Genomic DNA, 21,194 nt, shown 5'->3' with positions numbered 1-21,194 from the left:
GGGGCAGGAAGTGTGAGGGGTGGGTGGGAGAGGAGTTGGGGACAGGGGAGGGATTGAGGGAGGGAAATGACAGACAAGGAGTGAGTGAGGATATTCAGGTGGGGGAAGGGGGTTTGAAAGCTGGTGGGGTACAAGGAGAGGAATGGAGGGGGAGTGAGGGAGCGGGCGGAGAGGCAGTGGGTAAGGAGTGAAGGAGCTGGGTGGGGGGACAGGAATGAAGGAGCGGAGGGAGGGGGCGGTGACCGGGCCGGGGCGGAGGGAGAGCACTGAAGGGGGCGGTGACCGGGCCGGGGCGGAGGGAGAGCACTGAAGGGGACGGGGAGGAGGGAGGGGAGTGAAGTCTGAGGCCCGGGTCCTATCATGGCTGCCCCGCGGACTGTCGCTGTTTTCGGCGCTTCCGGTGAGTAGGAGGGATCGGGGATCTACTCTCCACAATGAACCAATTCACTCCGGGATCCAGTGCCAGCCCCTCTTCCCCCCCCCAAACTCTGGATCCACTACTTTCGGTAAGAAGGGACCCGCACCCCCCCCACCCCCCACCCCCCACCCCCACCATGGCCATTCGGCCCAGCCAGTCCGTGCTAGCCCTTTATCGGGAAACAAATCAGTCCCATCGCCCACTTGTCAGGATGAAGTTGGGCCTCACAGCTCTTTGACACGTGGTATCTGTCTCATTTGTGCTAAATAATTGTAAATCTACCTGGTTCAGCTTTGAATACATTCAGTTATCCAGACCATAGGGCTTGCTAGGGGATAGGATGCCAAAGATTAATGAGAGGAGAAGTTCCTTCATCTTAAATGGAGAGCTCTTTGCCCCCCTGGTTCTAGATAGCCCCCATATTGGGAAATATTTCCTCAGCATCTGCCCTGTCAAGCTTGCTCATAATATTGTACGTTTCAATACCTTCTCTCATTCTTCTAAGTTTTTTGGTGTGTGGTTTCACCAAAGTCATGTACGATTAGAACATAGAACAATACAGCACAGAACAGGCCCTTCGGCCCACGATGTTGTGCCGAACTTCTAACCTAGATTAAGCACCCATCCATGTACCTATCCAAATGCCTCTTAAAGGTCGCCAATGATTCTGACTCTACCACTCCCACGGGCAGCACATTCCATGCCCCCACCACTCTCTGGGCAAAGAACCCACCCCTGACATCTCCCCTATACCTTCCACCCTTCACCTTAAATTTATGTCCCCTTGTAACACTCTGTTGTACCCGGGGAAAAGGTTTCTGACTGTCTACTCTATCTATTCCCCTGATTATCTTATAAACCTCTATCAAGTCACCTCTCATCCTTCGCCGTTCCAACGAGAAAAGGCCGAGAACTCTCAACCTATCCTCGTACGACCTACTCTCCATTCCAGGCAACATCCTGGTAAATCTTCTCTGCACCCTCTCCAAAGCATCCACATCTTTCCTAAAGTGAGGCGACCAGAACTGCACACAGTACTCCAACTGTGGCCTAACCAAAGTCCTGTACAGCTGCAACATCACTTCACGACTCTTGAATTCAATCCCTCTGCTAATGAACGATAATACTCCATAGGCCTTCTTACAAACTCTATCCACCTGAGTGGCAACCTTCAAAGATCTATGTACATAGACCCCAAGATCCCTCTGTTCCTCCACCTGACTAAGAACCCCACCATTAACCCTGTATTCCGCATTCTTATTTGTTCTTCCAAAATGGACAACCTCACACTTGGCAGGGTTGAACTCCATCTGCCACTCCTCAGCCCAGTTCTGCATCATATCTAAGTCCCTCTGCATCCGACAACAGCCCTCCTCACTGTCCACAACTCCACCTATCTTCGTATCATCTGCAAATTTACTGACCCACCCTTCGACTCCCTCATCTAAGTCATTAATAAAAATTACAAACAGCAGAGGACCCAGAACTGATCCCTGCGGAACTCCACTTGTAACTGGGCTCCAGGCTGAATATTTACCATCTACCACCACTCTCTGCCTTCGACCGGTTAGCCAGTTTTCTATCCAATTGGCCAAATTTCCCTCTATCCCATGCCTCCTGACTTTCCGCATAAGCCTACCATGGGGAACCTTATCAAATGCCTTACTAAAATCCATGTACACCACATCCACTGCTCTACCCTCATCCACATGCTTGGTCACCTCCTCGAAGAATTAGCAAGACTTCCCCACATTCCCCTAGATGCTAAGAATTATATATATTGGATGATTGCACAAAATACTTCTAGAGTTTCACATGCGAGCATAGTATCTATTTGTTTTGTGTCCTTGGCTACTATGAATTCAGGAGCAGGAGCAGGCAGTTCAGTGCTTTGAGTCTGATCTGCTATTTGTTAATATCATGGCTAAGCTATTAGTGGTCTCAGTTCTACCTGCCCGTCTGTCCCCCAACACCCTTAACTTCCTTGTTGATCAACAATCTAGCTAACTGAATCTTGAATAAATTCAATGTCCCAGTCTCCACTGTCTCCTGTCCCATCTGCTTTCATGAGCTGTCATAAATACAGCACGTGAGAGCAGCATTCCCACTAATTTTATTTTGGGCTGCAACTCTCTAAGACCTGTGCGCAGTACCGACCTCTGGAACCAGATGTCAAAGGTGCATTTGGCATGCCAATGCCAATCAGGACACACACAGCCTGGTTTAGCTGTCTGTGTGCAGCAAGAGGGAATATTGCTTGCGAGCCCTTACTTTAACAACCTACCATCCCTCTTCCAATCTTTCTTTCTCAAAAGGTCTTGAGTGTTATCAAATCCCAAATTGATGCCTGGGTTTGTTTCAAATTGCGCCACCCTCCCTCAAAACAATTGGGTTGAAACCATCATTATCAAAATCACAAATAACATCCTCTGCGACTGTGTTAAATTATTTCTTGTCACTTTTCCCATCTGTAGCCTCTGATACATTGACTACATTGTCATACTCCTTTTGTCATACATCTAGCTGGCACAGTGTTTACCTTGATGCAAAGGAGATGGAGTGGAAATTAGTTGAAGTTGTACAAGATTATGACAGATAAGATAAAGAAATGCTGTCACTATTAGCAGATGGTCGGGGATACAGATTTAAGGTTTTGGACAAAAGGTGGACATGTGAGGAAGAGATCTTTTATACAATGAATGATAATGATTTGAATGTCCTAGTCATTGGAAATGGTGATGGTGAATTATTTCAAAAGACCATTGGTTAGACACTTAAGGGAAATAAACTCGGGATGAAACAGATGAAAGGGACTGGCTGGATTGCTTTCCCAGAGCGCCAATTTGAACTTCAAAATAAGGACCTACATTAGATACAGTGCTTTTTATGGATATTTGAAACTACTTTACAGTACATTTTTGTAAAGCTGTTGTTGTAATGCAGGAAACCTGGCAGCCAATTTGTGGATGGTAATCTCCCACAAACAAAAATGACCACAATCTATTTTTGTGAAATTAGATGAGGAAGGAATACCAGACAAGATATCAACTCCATTACTCTTCTTTGAAATACTTCCATGGGAACTTATACACCCAGCCAAGCAGGCAGATGGAGTTTTGGTTTAATTTTATTTTTGAAAGACAGTACCTCTGAAGAAAAGTACTTTAGAACTATCCTGGAGTGTTAGCTTTGATGTTTATGCCCAAAGCTTGCAGTGGGACTTGAAACCAGAAAGTTGTGATTCAGAGGCAAGACTGCTACCAACTGACCCACTGTTATTTAAGGTAGTTTGCCACTACCTCTCTTGTCTTGGGTCTGTCTAGTGATTAGTGGTAAAGGATGCGCCACTCTGGAGAATCAACAGAACAGGCACTGTTCTTAGATAACAAACAAATTTATTGCAAGGTAACAATAAGTACAACCATATTTGGTCAGACTTAATTGTTGGGACCTTAGTCTGCTGATCCAGACACATCTGCTCCCTCTGAAAGCTAGAACTCCTTGTCTCCATGCACTGACTGTATGTAACATCAATAGAATGGTGGAGCCAATGGAACATGAACATTTACCCAATTAAGAACAATTCCCTTGTAAAACATTGCCTGCATTATGACAATGACCACAATTCAAAAGCTGTAAAATGCTTTGGAAAGTTCTGATGTTGTGAAAGATACTATGTAAAGAAAGCTTTCTCTTTTCAACTTGAAAATTGTTATTTCAATGCAAATTATAGTTAAGAGTATAGACCTTATGCTTGTTATGACTACTTGCTGAAATATGCCTTTACCACTAGATAATTGTCACTTAATTTACTATTATGCTGATCTCCTTCATTGTAGCTTTTTCAATATGATGAATACTGTGGGCAAACTATCTTAAAAAAAACTGGGGCGGCACGGTGGCTCAGTGGTTAGCACTGCTGCCTCACAGCACCAGGGTCCCAGGTTCAATCCTAGCATCAGGTGACTTTCTGCGTGGAGTTTGCACATTCTTCCCGTGTCTGCGTGGGTTTCCTCCCACAGTCCAAAGATGTGCAGGCCAGGTGAATTGGCCATGCTAAATTGCTCGAGGAGAAAGTGAGAACTGCAGATGCTGCAGATCAGAGCTGAAAATGTGTTGCTGGAAAGGCGCAGCAGGTCAGGCAGCATCAAAGGAGCAGGAGAATCGACGTTTCGGGCATCAGCCCTTCTTTAGGAATGAGGAAAGTGTGTCCAGCAGGCTAAGATAAAAGGTAGGGAAGAGGGACTTGGGGGAGGGGTGTTGGGAATGCGATAGGTGGAGGGAGGTCAAGGTGAGGGTGATAGGCTGGAATGGGGTGGGGGTGAAGAGGTCAGAAAGAAGATTGCAGGTTAGGAAGGCGGTGCTGAGTTCGAGGGATTTGACTGAGACAAGGTGGGGGGAGGGGAAATGAGGAAACTGGAGAAATCTGAGTTCATCCCTTGTGGTTGGAGGGTGCTCTTCCTCCAACCGTCATGTTGCCATGGTCTGGCGATGGAGGAGTCCAAGGACCTGCATGTCCTTGGTGGAGTGGGAGGGGGAGTTGAAGTGTTGGGCTACGGGGTGGTTGGTCCACACACATCATCTATTGCATCCGCTGCACCCGCTGTGGCCTCCTCTAAATTGGGGAGACAGGCCGCCTACTTGCGGAACGTCTCAGAGAACACCTCTGGGACACCCGGACCGACCAACCAACCCAACCACCCCGTAGCCCAACACTTCAACTCCCCCTCCCACTCCACCAAGGACATGCAGGTCCTTGGACTCCTCCATCGCCAGACCATGGCAACATGACGGTTGGAGGAAGAGCGCCTCATCTTCCGGCTGGGAACACTCCAACCACAAGGGATGAACTTAGATTTCTCCAGGTTCCTCATTTCCCCTCCCCCCACCTTGTCTCAGTCAAATCCCTCGAACTCAGCACCGCCTTCCTAACCTGCAATCTTCTTCCTGACCTCTCCGCCCCCACCCCACTCCGGCCTATCACCCTCACCTTGACCTCCCTCCACCTATCGCATTTCCAACGCCCCTCCCCCAAGTCCCTCCTAGCCTGCTGGCCACACTTTCCTCATTCCTGAAGAAGGGCTGATGCCCGTAAGGTCGATTCTCCTGTTCCTTGGATGCTGCCTGACCTGCTGCGCTTTTCCAGCAACACATTTTCAGCCATGCTAAATTGCCCCTAGTGTTAGGTGCATAACATGTGTTGGTAAGTATTTAACAAATAAAATAGAACCAGTCTTGGGTGAGACAATTTGTGCTCGCAACAATTATCTCTGGAGAATAATTGTTGATAAAAGCATGTACCACCCAGATTTCTAAAACGTAATATGCAGGCAGAAAATGGTTGCCTAAATGTGAAGGTTGGAAATTAAGACTTTTTTCAGATAGTAAACAAATATCCCAAAGGCAATTGTGGAAAATGGCAGAAAGCAAATATGTGTTGTTGGCATGTGATAACACCGACATTGGAGTCTAAATCATACAATCAGCAAAAAAAAGGAAGTGGAGATATCGACTTGTGTAGTGGCAACAGAATACTCTTATGTGCATATTGTAGTCTTGAGCTGTGGACAGGGCTGATACAAGGTAAAAACAATGACTGCAGATGCTGGAAACCAGATTCTGGATTAGTGGTGCTGGAAGAGCACAGCAGTTCAGGCAGCATCCAAGTAGCTTCGAAATCGACGTTTCGGGCAAAAGCCCTTCCTGATGAAGGGCTTTTGCCCGAAACGTCGATTTCGAAGCTACTTAGATGCTGCCTGAACTGCAAGCGATAATGCAGACCATAAGATGTAGGAGGAGAAGTAGGACATTCAGCAAATCGAATCTACTTTTGCCATGTCTGGAAATGATTTGCCAAGTGCCCTCTGTCAGCACCATAGCATTCTGTGATTCACTGTGACCATGACAGATTGGATAATTCTTAACTGCACTTGAAATGTCATAATATTCAAGGCTTTTGGCTGGAAAGTGGGATTTGTGCAGATAGGTTGGCTCAACTCGATGGGCCAAAGGGTCTCTTCTGTGCTGTATAACTCTATAAAACTTTCCTGTCTTTTCTCTATAACTGTTAATTTCCTTACTGATTTAAAAATCTGGTATGTCTTATACTTGAATCTACATAATGACCCAGCTTTGACAGACCTCTGCAATAAAGAATTCTACAGACTCACTGCATCTGAGAGAAGAAATTCTTTATTGTTTTTGTCCTAACTGGGTGACTCCTTACTTTGAGATCAAGATCTTTAGTTCTAGATTCCCCCACAAGGGTGGACTCCAACTTCTTTCCGTCATGTGGATGACCAGGAATATTTACTGACTTCATGGCCTGACATTTTTGTATGTTGGGATTTTCAACTTAATACCTGTTTGACCACATTATGAAAGCACCTTTCTTGACCATCAAGTCCTGGAAAGGCTAAGACGTTGGCGTGTTACCCACTGAGCTACAGGATCTCCTTGTCACTTTGTACAAGAAGTAAAATTAGAGGAAAATGTTTTGTGAGATTGATGCCAAGTACTTGAACAGTGATGAAGGTTTGGACCATCTATTAGTGATCTTGTCTGAAATCAACAAGATGATCTCTTAATTGTTTTGGGACATGGTCAGATTTTGCAAGACAGATCATTCATGAATGTATATTGGACTTTAACAAGTTATATAAAAAATGGACGAAATTCAATTTGAGAATCCCCTTATCACTACTGGTATTCAATACTAGTATTTCACTTGGGAACACAACTGGTTCTGATAGGTGTTTGGTTCTCAGGAGAAGACCCTGTTGAATTGTATGTCAGTTGCCTTAAAGAGAATCCTGGGGAAACAGTCATATCCTTCAGCCTTTATGGAACAAAGGAATTATTCTGATATGTCACAAAGAATAGATGTCTCGATGATTGCCAGATTTCTAAATGTTCAAGTTACTAACCAATGGAATCGCTATAATGCAGATTAAAGGCAGACAGAATGTGGATGCAAGCACTGTTAACAGATCAGGTTATTAAAGCAGAAGACAAAGTTGGAACAACAGTATCAGGAGAAGGAATCACTGGTATGCCCAACGAATAGCTTCAGGTGTAATTCAAAGTATATGCGTGAACTGCCCAGAGCAAAAGCAAGAGCTATGAACTGACATGACAAAGATAATTCTAAGGAAGGGGATAAAGATAATGATGAACCTGAGTAAATTAAACTGCTCACAAGGAATTTTAGTCCGGTGATGAATGTGTCAGTTGCAGATTTCTTTAAATGTGGATTAATCAATGGTGCTTGCTGTTTGACAGTACAGGATTGGTTAAAATGTTATTGTGATTACTAAGTTGTGAGGACCAACACAAGATTAAGTAATGCAAAAATGCTGTTAGCTTGAGGATTGGTGATTAGTATACATTAAGGTTGCTTAGAGAGTTGTGTTTCCACATAAAGTAACTGAATTATGCCATTTTATAAGTGCTGGTGTAGTCTCCAGTGGGATACTTATCATATTATGTTGACTCTCTAAGCAAAAGCAAAAATGAAACTTGCCATGATAATTATTTTTGACATGTCAGTTGATCTGCTATGGGGCATAGAGTCATACAGCATGTAAACAGACTCTTCGGTCCAACCAGTCTATGCAAACATAATCCCAAACTAAAGCAGTCTCATCTGCCTGCTCCTGGCCCAAAACCCTCCAAATGTTTTCTATTCATGTAAATGTCTAAGTATTTTTTAAACATTGTAACTGTGCCTGCATCCACCACTTCCTCGGGAAGTTAATTCCACATGCGAACCACCATCTGTGTAAAAAGAAATTTCCCCTCGTCTTTTTAAAATCTCTCTCCTCTCACCTTAAAAATATGTCTCTCAGTCTTGAAATCCCCGCTCTTAAGGAAAAGACACCTGCCGTTAACCCTATCTATAAAGTAAAAGCTTCCAGAAATTTAATTGTATGTTGAATGTTCATTATAATGCCAAAAGTGTGAGGTTCATAGACTGTCAGAGTGAAGTGGAAGAATGGAGAGTAAGAAAGCATGTTGCAGATTTGAAAATGGATCTGGAGTTGACTCTTTTTCTGGTATTGAAGAAAGAGCCTCCAACAGAACAAGAGGTGGATCTAATATTAGTAGTCCTGGCAGGTGGAGAAATGAAAGGAGATACCACATTTTTAATAGTGAAATAACTGTACAGTGTCCCATCGCCAAGTTACCCTTCATATACTTGTGCACAGTACATTAGCTGTGGCCAGCCATCCCAGAGCTGGTCCCCTGAACTGAGGAAATTCAAAATCCCCTGTGTATATTTTTTTCTAACAAACAAACAAAAGTACATACTGGCTGTAATTCAGCCAGCACAGAAATCAGTTCTCCTCATAGGAGCACACTGGCTGTGTGACCAGCTAGCTCTCAGTCAGTCCTCAACTGAGGAGATCTCCATCCCCTGTTTAGGTTGGTCAGCCAGGGCTTCCTGTTTGGCCCAGGTTAGTCACTACAAATAGATTAGACAACGAAATAAACATTACAGAGCAGCTGAAAAGTAGAACTAAAAGCACGAGTGGGAAGATTTAGTGGTTGCCAACAAAAACCTGAGGGTAAACTCGAGGAAAGCAAGGCAAAACAGACTCTTAAGTTGGATTGTTGGGGAGAATTTTGAGTTTATTCTGAAACCCAAAATCAAGGGGTGCCCATTTAAACAGGTATGAAACAAAAATGTTTCTCTCAGAGTCGTGAGTCTTTGGATAATTTGAGTATTGCATGTCTTTTCCTGACAAGGTCAAAGCCTTGAATATTTTTAAGGCAGAGTCAGATATATTCTTGTTAAGCAATGGAGCAAAAGGTTATCAGGATCAGGCAGGAATGTGGATTTAAGTTTGCAATCTGCTCAGCAAGGATCTTATTGAATGATGAATCAGACTTAAAGGGCTGAATGACCTACTCTTGCTTCTAATTTGTATATTTACATTTTAAAGCTTGATTGGCTATTTGAACTGACCGGGCATGCAGACTAAACCAAATGCTAGTTTTGATGTGTTGGATTTAAGTACGTTGATGAAAAATCCTAAAATAAAGAATGGTTTAATAACAAATAAAAATACAAAGGAAATTAAATAAACATTATTGCAAATTTAACTTCTGATCCTTAAGTGACCTGAAGAATGTTTTTGGCTATGCTTTTCATGTTATTCTTCCCGATGGGTATTCTACCACTTTTGGTGTCGTGACATATCTTGGTGAGAATGGTAAATGTGGTCCTTTACATTTGAAAAGAAAAGATTATTAACCAAGCTCTTGCTGCAGAAATACTAGTTCTTTCAGATAGTGGCTGTAGGATTTTACTCATCAGTTATTTTGAGAGGTTCTGTACATTGGCTATACTGAAGATAATAGACTATTGAATGTTATATAGATAATGGTTCCTTGTAGGATAATTCACACTCAATGAAAATTTTGAGTGATAAAAGAAATGGATTGACTTTGTTGGCTTGAAATAAGAAAATCTCTGAAATAAAATGGATTTTTACAAGTTGGATTGTTCTACAAAAAGATGCATGTATGAATCAATTGTTAGAAATTCTAGAGGCACAGCATCTTTTTTATATAGTTGTTTTAATTTCTTCTGAAATATTACTTATCAACATTGAAGAATGAGGAAATGATCTTTTCTGCTTAGAGGAAAATCACATAACAATGAAAGCTTTTGGTCAGTTCATGTTAAATTAGAAACATTTTTTCTTCAGAAAGGAGATACTTGAGAATGATTGATTAGGAAATAGATTACCTCTGTGCAGTGGTTTTAGTTTGAGATTCATCCCAGAGGTATTTGTATGAGGGATTTTTGAAGCAAAGAAAATCTAAACTCAGTTGAGTGACTAATTCAGAAAAAGGCAATTCAACACTCATGACTAGGAGTTGGAAGAGACAGTTATGTCACACCTATAGATGTGAGAAAGAAGGGAACTATCTTTTCTGTTTGAATACTATGAAGTGTTGGTGTTGGGATAGATGGGATTGTCTATATCAATCATTCAAATTGTGTTTATGTAAATACTTTGATTTATTCTATTTTGTACTTATTTCTTTTGCATAACAGATTTGTTTAATTGTTCAAACCAAATCCACAGCATTGTATGCTTGTGTTTCTGTGAAATGCCACCTCATTAAGTTTAAAAAAAAATCTATCAAGCTAGATTTCAGTCTGGGATAGACTTGTCCACTGGTAACACCAGTGACTTTAACTTCTGGGGCCTGGGTATTTTTGTCAATATAAGTGTAATGCTGTAGTTTTAACATTGCATTATGTCAGAACTGGCAACCGTAACCAGACAACTCTAGTGGGTCGACAAATACTATTGTACCATCAAGTTACTTCCTAGGTTGCAAACTTGAGGTTGACCTGCTTTTGGTCTTGTGCATCATGGTTTTATCTGGGATACAGTCTTAAGTTACAGAGAGTTATTCTCTCATTGGTCAAAATCATAGAATCAGGACAGTGTGCAAGCAGGCCATGCAGTCCATCAAGTTCACACCGACCCACCCCCACCTATCCTGTCCCTGTAATCCTGCATTTCCCATGGCTAATCCACCTAGCCTGTAAATCCATGGACACAATGGGCAATTTAGCATAGCCAATCCACCTAACATGCATACCTTTCAACTGGGGGAGGAAACACCAACCCAGAGGAAACTGGCAGACGTGGGGAGAATGTGCAAATGCCACACAGTCGTCAGAGTGTGAAATCGAACCCAGGTCCTGATAGTGTGAAGCAACTGTGCTAAACACTGAACCAAAATGATGAAAAGAATATTCTGTGCTTCTTAGGATCAGTGAACATTGACCTGACAGATGCAATGTGACCAGGATGAATAAAATTTGATGTTGAATTATCACATATGTAGACCTATTTGTATTGATTCACTTTAGTTCAGGATAGAGTCACAGAGATGTGCAGCATTCTATGCAGATCCTTTGGTCCAGCTCACCCATGCTGACCAGATATCCTAACCTAATCTAGTCTCATTTGCTAGCACTTGGCCCACATCCCTCTCAACCCTTCCTATTCACGTACCCATCCAAATGCCTTTTAAATGCTGCAATTGTACTAACCTCCACCACTTTCTCTGGCAGCTCATTCCATACATACATCAACCTTTGCATGAAAACGTTGCCTCTCAGGTCACTTCTACATCTTTCCCCTCTCACCCTAAACCTATGCCCTCTAGAGTCATAGAGTCATAGAAGTGTACAGTATGAAAACAGACCCTTCGGTTCAACCCGTCCATGCCGACCAGATATCCCAACTCAACGTAGTCCCACCTGCCAGCACCCGGCCCATATCCCTCCAAACCCTTCCTATTCATATACCCATCCAAATGCCTCTTAAATGTTGCAATTGTACCAGTCTCCACTACATCCTCTGGCAGCTCATTCCATACGCGTACCAACCTCTAAGTGAAAACGTTGCTCCTTAGGTCTCTTTTATATCTTTCCCCTCTCACCCTAAACCTATACCCTCTAGTTCTGGACTCCTCGACCCCAGGGAAAAGACTTTGTCTCTTTATCCTATCCATGCCCCTCATCATTTTGTAAACCTCTATGTCACCCCTCAGCTTCCGACGCTCCAGGGTAAACAGCCCCAGCCTGTTCAGCCTCTCCCTGTTTCTCAGATCCTCCAACCCTGGCAACATCCTTGTAAATCTTTTCTGAACCCTTTTCAAGTTTCACAACATCTTTCCAATAGGAAGGAGACCAGAATTGCACGCAATATTCCAATAGTGGCCTAACCAATGTCCTGTACAGCCGCAACATGACCTCCCAACTCCTGTACACAATACTCTGACCAATAAAGGAAAGCATACCAAACGCTGCCTTCACTATCCTATCTACCTGCGACTCCACTTTCAATGAACTATGAACCTGCACTCCAAGGTCTCTTTCTTTAGCAACACTCCCTAGGACTTTACCATTAAATGTATAAATCCTGCTAAGATTTGCTTTCCCAAAATGCAGCACTCTCATTTATTTGAATTAAACTCCATCTGCCACTTCTCAGCCCATTGGCCATCTGGTCCAGATCCTGTTGTAATCTGAGGTAATCCTTTTCGCTGTCCACTACACCTCCAATTTTGGTGTCATCTGCAAACTTACTAACTAAACCTCTTATGCTCGTATCCAAATCATTTATGTAAATAACAAAAGTAGAGGGCCCAGCACCGATCCTTGTGGCACTCCACTGGTCACAGGCCTCCAGTCTGAAAAACAACCCCCCACCACCACCCTCTGTCTTCTACTTTTGAGCCCACACCTCAGGAAAACGACTTTGTCTATTTATCCTATCCATGCCCCTCATGATTTTATAAACCTCCAGAAGTCACCCCTCAGCCTCCAACGCTCCAGGAAAAACCACCTCACCCTATTCAGCCTTGCCAGAATTGGACAGTATGAGCTGTACGGAAATGTCCTTGCAAATCTTTTCTGAATCCTTTCAAGTTTCACAACATCCCTCCAATAGGAAGGAGACCAGAATTGCATGCAATATTCCAACAGTGGCCTAACCAATGACCTGTACAGCCGCAACATGACCTCCCAACTCCTGTACTAAATACTCTGATCAATAAAGGAAAGCATACCAAATGCCTTCTTCTCTATCCTTTCTACCTGTGGCTCTACTTTCAAGGAGTTATGAACCTTCACTCCAAGGTCTCTTTGTTCAGCAACACTCCCTCAGACCTTACCATTTCCTGCTGAGATTTGCTTTCCCAAAACGCATTTATCTATATTAAACTTCATCTGCCCACTGGCCTATCTGATCAAGATCCCATTGTACTCTAAGGTAACCTTCTTCGTTGTCCATGACACCTCCAATTTTGGTGTCATCTGCAGACTTACTAATTATACCTCATACGTTCACATCCAAATCATTTATATAGATTATGAAAAGTAGTGGACCCAGCACTGATCCTTTTGACACTCCACTGGTCACAGGCCTCCAGTCTGAAAAACAACCCTTCACGACCACCCTCTGTCTTCTACCTTTGAGTCAGTTCTGTATTCAGCTGGCTGGTTCTCCCTGTATTCAGTGATATCTAACCTTGCTATCTAGTCTCCCATGGGAAACCTTGTCGAATGCCTTACTGAAATCCATGTAGATCACATCAACCGCTTTGCCCTCATCAATCCTCTTTGTTACTTCTGAAAAAAACTCTATTAAGTTCATGAGACATGATTTCCCATGCACAAAGCCATGCTGCCTATTCTTAATCAGTCCTTGCCTTCTCAAATACATGTAAATCCTGTCCCTCAGGATTCCCTCCAACAACTTGCCCACCATCAACATCAGGCCCACTGGTCTGTAGTTCCCTGGCTTGTCCTTACCACCTTTCTTAAATAGTGGTACCATGTTAGCGAACCTCCAGTCTTCCGGCACATCACCTGTGACTGTTTATGATACGAATATCTCAGCAAGGGGCCCTACAAACGCTTCCTGAAGAAGGGCTCATGCCTGAAACATTGATTCTCCTGCTCCTTGGATGCTGCCTGACCTGCTGCGCTTTTCCAGCAACACAGTTTCAGCTCTGATCGCCAGCATCTGCAGTCCTCACTTTCTCCTACAAACACTTCCCTAGCTTACCACAGAGTTCTAGGGTACACCTGATCAGGCCCTGGGGATTTATCTACTTCTTTGCATTTCAAGGCATCCAGCACCACCACCTCTGTAATATGGACATTTTTCAAGGTGTCACCTTCTATTTCCCCACATTCTGTGTCTTCTATATCCTTCTCCACAGTAAGCACTGATGCAAAATACTCATTTAGTATCTCTGCAATCTCCTGTAGCTCCACATGTCTTGCTGATCTCTGAGGGACTATATTCTCTCCCTAGTTACACCTACCAGCCTTTCCTTTCACCCTAACAGGAATATACTGTCTCTGGACTCTTGTTATCTCATTTTGGAAGGCTTCCCTTTATCTGCAAACATCTGGCCCCAATCAGTTTTTGAAAGTTCTTGCCTAATACTGTCAAAATTAGCCTTCTGCCAATTTAGAACTTCAACTTTTAGATCCGGTCTATCCTTTACCATCACTATTTTAAAACCAATTGAATTATGGTCGCTGGCCCCAGAGTGCTTCCTCACTGCCACCTCAGTCACCTGCCCTGCCTTATTTCCCAAGAACAGGTCAAGTTGATCCCACTGTCCAGGCAATCTTTAGAAATGTTTACGTATGACAAAAATGAAACAAAACTACAATTATTATTTGCCGTTTTCAAAAAGCCCAGTTATTTTAAAATTTCCAGTGTGATATTTAAAGTATCTTGTAGATCGAAGTTTGATCCAAGATTTGTGTCAATCTGGTTGGGAAATGCTCAGCAAATTTGCCCAAGTTCATGTTGAACATGCATTTGATAGTAGGATAATACCCTGAAATTAGTTTTTGAAATGTGAGTGAGGTTATTGGACTGGTTTTAACATCTGGTTGGAATATGAAACAGAAGGTTTAAATGTGAAGTTTATCATAAGTCAGCAATAACTAGCACTGTAAACCTCATTTGGTTTTTTTGAAGCAAACGTTTGGCATAGTAAGTTAGTCACTTATCCTAGCTTCCCTTAATTTTCTGCGCACTCAATAATTGACAAAATCAGTTTCTGAGGCTATTCTGTCCAATTGCTCCCAATTAAATGTTTGATAAAGAAACCATGAGATTATAAATAAGTGCAGCAATATTGTATAAAATCTTTGTTATATAAATGGATGGGCAAACTCTTTATGTTACATATGATAAATCCACATATACCTTACATCTGTTTATACCTTTTGCCACCCATCAACCAGCTGCGGCCACTTCACTCATCATGGTAAAGAAAAATTCCAGATTGTGAGCTCTCTATTTATATACAGGCTAATTTAGAAGCTCTGAATTTGATGCTGATTATTGGTTTGCATGCATTGTTAACATGAGTTATGTGATTTTCAATTGCTGAGAATTGACTGTTCATTGATTGCAGTGTTGTGCGCCTAATGTACTCTAGGAAGGTTTTGTTATACCTTAACGAACCAATTGACAGTCATGTCCACAACTTTTTTGTATTGCATAGTGTACATAGTGAATGCGTGGAAGTTTAAATCTTGGCTTTAGAAATGAAACGTGAGCAATACAAGGCAGATTAAACAAATGTCATCTTTCAGCATCTCAATCCCATTGACCTGCCTGCAGCACGCACTCTGTTGGCCAGTTTTGTTACTATAGCAGCAAAGGTCAGATGAGTTGGGAGCTGTGTTTCCTCGGTTACTGATTTTTGTCTCTCTATGTTTGTGAGATGTGCTAGTCATGGAAGCTAATTGTTGAGAAACAGCTAGTCATGAAATCCCAGGGTATCCATCTTCGTGAATGTTGGAGTATGTACACTGATAAGCGTCTTATCAAGAAGTTGCTCCTGTTAGTGTCTGGCTGTTTCAAAGTAGATACTTAACAATTGACAGAATATAAATTTTGTGCTGTTTCATTACTTTAATAAGTTATCTGGGGTTAGTTTCCTTTCAAAATCTATGTAAATTTAATACAAAATGGAACGTGTAAATATAAACTAAATTATGTGTAGTTATTTTTAAAGGGTTTGATCTTCATGGTCCTGAGTGCATTAGGCTGACCCACTTGCATGGAGGTGTTCTGAACAGGCTTCTTGTAGGTTTGCCTTAGCAGACCTCTCATTTTGCCTTTCTGCTGTGGGAAGATACAAGGGAGATTTGTAGGGATGATACCAGAGAGAGAATTGGGCTGAGCTGGAGGGGTTATAGTTTTTTTTAATCCTGTGGGGTGGGGTAGAGATAAATGATGTTCTATCGGGAATAATATGATGGTTATATTATTGGCCTAGTAACCAAAAAGACTGGATTAATCATCCAGAGATATAAATTCAAATGCAGCCACGTAAACTGGAAAATTTACATTTAATTCCAGAATTACTTATCTAATTGAAAAGTCAGTCTCAGGAATGGTAATCATTATTTTGGATTCTCATAAAAAAAAACTACGTAGTCATTAAAGGGAAGCAAATCTTAAGAAATATCTCACTCTGGCTTATGGTTGACTGTTAATTGTCCTGTGAAATAGCTGAGCCATTTAGAAGGTTGCTCAGTTGTATTTAAAAGAGTGGCTCACCATCTCCTTCTCAATGGCAACTAGGAATGTACAACAAATGCTGCCCATGCAAATGTTGCCAGCATCTCATTAGTGAACTTTACAAAAGTTGATGTAGAGAAAATGTTTCTACTTTTTGGGGGGTGGTGGGAGGGTCCAAAACAAAATGTCTTAAATATAACAAAAATCACGAATACTTCCAGTAGGAAATGCTGTCTATCAAAGCATTTCAATTTCCTGCCCTTTAAGTTTTTGAAAACAGTGTTGGCTGTATGCTTGAAGAAAATGTGCTTGCTACTTCACCCTGTTCACATAAGCTTGAGAGCAATCATTATAGTGTTAATGCTACATGGTTGATTTCACAATCTGTCGATATCACAGTGGGGTACTTGGTAATTCACAGTTTGTGAGACAATTCCAAAAACCACCCTACCCTATTCAGCCTCTCCCTACAGCTCAAACTCTCCAACCCTGGCAACATCCTTGGAAATCTTAACTGAATCCTTTAAGTTTCACAGCATTCTTCCAATAGGAAGGAGACCAGAATTGCACGCAATATTCCAAAAGTGGCCTAATCAACGTTATGTACAGCTGCAACATGTCCTCCCAATTCCCATACTCCATGCACTGACCAATAAAGGAAAGCATAGCAAACATGTTCTTCACTATCCTATCTACCTGTGACTCCACTTTTAAAGAACTATGAACCTGCATTCCAAGGCCTCTTTATTCAAAAACACTCTCCAGCACCTTACCCTTAAGTGTATAAATCCTGCCCTGATTTGCCTTTCCAAAGTCCAGCACCTCACATTTATTTAAATTAAACTCCATTTCCCACTCCTCCGCCCATTGGCCCATCTGATCAAGATCCTGTTGTAATCTGAGGTAACCTTTGCTATCGACTACACCTCAAATTTTGGTGTCATCTACAAACTTACTAACTATACCTCCTATGTTCACATCCAAATCATTTATATAAACGATGATCAGCAGTGGACCCCGCACCAATCTGTGTAGCACTCCACTGGTCACAGGCCTCCAGTCTGAAATGCAACCCTCCTTCACCACCCTCTGTCTTCTATCTTTGAACCAATTCTGTATCCAAATGGCTAGTTCTCCCTGTATTCCATGTAATCTAACCTTGCTGACCAGTTTACCATGAGGAGCCTTGCCGAAAGCCTTACTGAAGTCCCATTTCCACCACTCAGCCCTTATCAATCCTCTTTGTTACTACTTAAAAAAATTTAATCAAGTTAGTGAGACATGATTTCCCCACACACAAAGCTATGTTGACCATCCCTAATCAGTCCTTGCCTTTCCAAATATATGTAAGTCCTGTCCCTCAGGATTCCCTCCAACATCTTGCCCACCACCGATATCAAGCACATGAGCTGTAGTTCCCTGGCTATTTCTTACCATCTTTCTTAAATAGTGGCACCACGATAGCCAACCTCCGGTCTTCCACCACCTCACCTGTGACCATTGCTGATACAAATATATCAGCAAGGGGCCCACAATCACTTCCCTAGCTTCTCACAGAGTTCTAGGATGCACCTGATCAGGTCCTGGGGAATTATTGACCTTTATGCATTTTACAACATCTAGCACCACCTCCTCTGTAATAGGGACATTTTTCAAGATGTCACCATCAATTTCCCCACATTCTATATATCTTCCAATTTCTTCCCCACAGTAAACACTGATGCAAAATACTCATTTAGTATCTCCTGCAGCTCCACACACAAGCTGCCTTGCTGACCTTTGAGGAGCCATATTCTCTCTAGATTCCCTTTTGTTCTTAATGTATTTATGGTCCCTTTGGATTCTCCTTCACTGTATTTGGCAAAGCTATCTCATGTGCCCTTTTTACTCTCTTGCTTTCCTTCTTAAGTATGCTCCTACTGCCTTTATACTCTTCTGAGGATTCACTCAGTCTCTGCTGTCTATACCTGACATATGCTTCCTTCTTTTTCTTAACCAAAACCTCAATTTCTCCAGTCATCCAGCATTCCCTATCTGCCTTTCCTTTCACCCTAACTGGAACATATAGTCTCTGGACTCTTGTTACCTCATTTTTGAAGGCATTGGCACAAAGATGGCATAAGGACTGTAAAGAGCAATGGAAGGTGGATAGAGGATAAAAGCTGACAGCAGTGAAATTTGTGGTGTTAGAGGAGCTGCAGGGTTCAGTTGGGAGGGCCCATGGGGAGTGGATGGAGAAGCACATGTTGGCATAGAGAGGATTGGGCTATTGGAAGTGGTTTGAGAGCATAGGTTGAGCATAGATTAGTGCAGGATATGTGTATGGGAAGCATGATGTAGCATTGATTGGGCATCAGGAGCGTATAGGGAATGAGGGTTGCCGTGCTGTATTTTGGTTGAATATTCCTTTTTTCCACAACAGCAAGGTGCTGAAGCACTAAGGCAGGCCTTTCATTCAGTCCACTTTTGCACCTGGCAACTTCAGAATTGTGTCCAGGGTTACCTGACATGACTCCCACCCCCACCACCACCACCCCCACCCCCCCACCCCCCCACCCCCACTACCAGAACAAAAGTCTGAGCTTCCTGGGCACCATTTCCCCAAGCTGAACATGAGGAGCTGGGAATTGGCCTGACTCTGAGCACCTGACCAGGGACTGAAAAAGCAGGCCTTTAATTGAGAGTACTGGGCTGAATGTTTATTAAGTTAGGGACAGGCTCTGGAGTGATGAAAATGGTGGCCAGACCCAATTGAGTGTTTCCAAGTCCTTCTCCCGGAAATTTACTTTTACCAATGTGAGGTAAAGGTGCAAACCGGTTGGGATCGCCACCCTGCATCCTTGATGCCCACTTGAACCAGCTCCTTTGCAGATAGGCAGGTCCTAGTCATCTGGAATTTTCATGGAGTCAGACCACTTCTAAGGAATTCATGGTTCACAACACCTCAGAGGTATTGGCATGAGAGACCATGGGGGGACATGAGTTGGATAAATGGGGCATGGGGATTGTGTAGGGGAGGTGGACTTTGAGGATTACCGGGATTTACATTTTTATTATTAATGGAATGAAGTTCCACAGCACTGAGGTGAGCCTTTTCAAAAAACTCCTGCCACTGCCTCCGAACGCTTTTGGGAGTCACCTGCCCTGACTGCTGCCCGTACCTGTCCATCCTTTTACCTGAGAAAAGCATGCAGAACTGGGCATTATCCCAACTCCCGCTACCCACCTCAACGATAAAAATCCAGCCCATTATGTTCAATTTTGGGATCACAGTTTAGGGAGTATGTGAAGATATTGATGTACACACCAAAGAGGTTTACTGGAGTGGTTCCAGCACTGAGGGGATTACTGTGGTATGATTAGATGAGATAAGCTGGAATTGTTCTCCTTATGGCAGGGAATGCTAAGAGAAGCTTTGATAGAGTTGTTTAAAATCATGAATCGTTGAGTTAGAATAAGTAAAGAGAGACCGTTTTCAATAGCTGGAAGGTGCTTCTGCTTAGGATGACAGGGAAAAAGAATCAGAGGTGACATGAGGAAATATTTTTCCATGCAGTAGGGATTAAGAATTGGAATGTACTGCCTGATGGTATGGTGGATATAGCTTAAATATAGCCTTCAAATAGAAGCTTGATAAATATCCCAATGAGAAAGAAAATCTTGATAATTTGACGGTTGCAGTTACATCACTGGCTTAGTGCAGACAATAGCTCTGTTATTGTTGGAAAATTGACAATATAAATAAACTGGTACAGGTGGTACATGCACACCATCACATGATGCAGTTTCTGTGTTTCTCTGTAGGTACATTGGTGTGCCCTAAGATCTGGGAATTCTTTGTGAAACCTCCTTTATCCTTTACAATACTACTGAAAATATACCTCTTCCATCAAAGTTTTTCTGACCGGCACTAGTGTCTGTATCTTTGGCTATATGCCAATTTCTGAATGGTAATGCCCCTGAGAAGCACCTTGGGATACTTTATAACTTTAACTTGCACTTATTTAATGCCTTTATTGTTGTGCTTGCTGTTGAAGGCTTGCCTACAGCTTTCGCCCACTAATATTATGGGTGTCAGTGCTCTGGTCAGGTGAGTGAAACAGTTTTGCTCTCAGTGTTGACTATTCTGAAGATAAGAGAATATTTGTAGGCTACACAATGTCAAAATATCAGTATATCTGTCATTTAGATTCAATCACCTGAAAATGGTGTATGGAGGGTAGGAGACTAAAGGGAGGCTTTGAAGCTAATTTTACTTGCACTTAAATTAAAAAAAAGGTCATCTGGGAATTCTTCAGGAGAAAGTGAGGACTGCAGATGCTGGAGATCAGAGTCAAGATTGTGGTACTGGAAAAGCACAGCAGGTCAGGCAGCACCAGGGGAGCAGGAGGATCGACATGTCAGGCATAAGGTCTTTACCAGGCTTTCATTCTTTACTCCATTCTTATAAACTTTTCCCCATCTTGGTTAATGAATGCTGATGAAGTAGTGGCCAGAAGGCTACATTCCTTATAGTTTGGTCTTTCCCATTATTAAGTTGTTGTCCAGAGGTTCTGGAGACCACAATAACAATCTTAATCATTCCTCTACATTGAGTCCATGTATGCTACCAATGCTAAGTATCTCATTGTTCATGAGCTCAACTGATCTGTTTTCACTAAATGCTTTACCTTACTGTGATA

General features: G+C 42.5%; 1 protein-coding gene across 6 annotated transcripts in view; it reads left to right on the top strand.

Annotated features, from left to right (window-relative positions):
- The first annotated feature begins 288 nt into the window (after positions 1-288).
- The window catches only part of LOC140482022 (nmrA-like family domain-containing protein 1), a 118,830-nt gene continuing 97,924 nt past the window's right edge, over positions 289-21,194 (top strand). For 5 of the 6 annotated variants that reach the window (XM_072578860.1, XM_072578859.1, XM_072578858.1 and 2 more), the window contains exon 1: positions 289-400. In XM_072578860.1, the coding sequence (XP_072434961.1) occupies positions 361-400 (40 nt within the window). In that variant the 5' untranslated portion in view covers positions 289-360. The remainder of the gene's footprint in view (positions 401-21,194) is intronic. The other variant, XM_072578857.1, reaches the window with a different exon arrangement.

The sequence above is a fragment of the Chiloscyllium punctatum genome, chromosome 10, assembly GCF_047496795.1.
Source record: "Chiloscyllium punctatum isolate Juve2018m chromosome 10, sChiPun1.3, whole genome shotgun sequence".
Taxonomy (NCBI): domain Eukaryota; kingdom Metazoa; phylum Chordata; class Chondrichthyes; order Orectolobiformes; family Hemiscylliidae; genus Chiloscyllium; species Chiloscyllium punctatum.
Note: the sequence above shows the minus strand (reverse complement) of the source record. Positions and strands in the feature narration are given on the sequence as shown.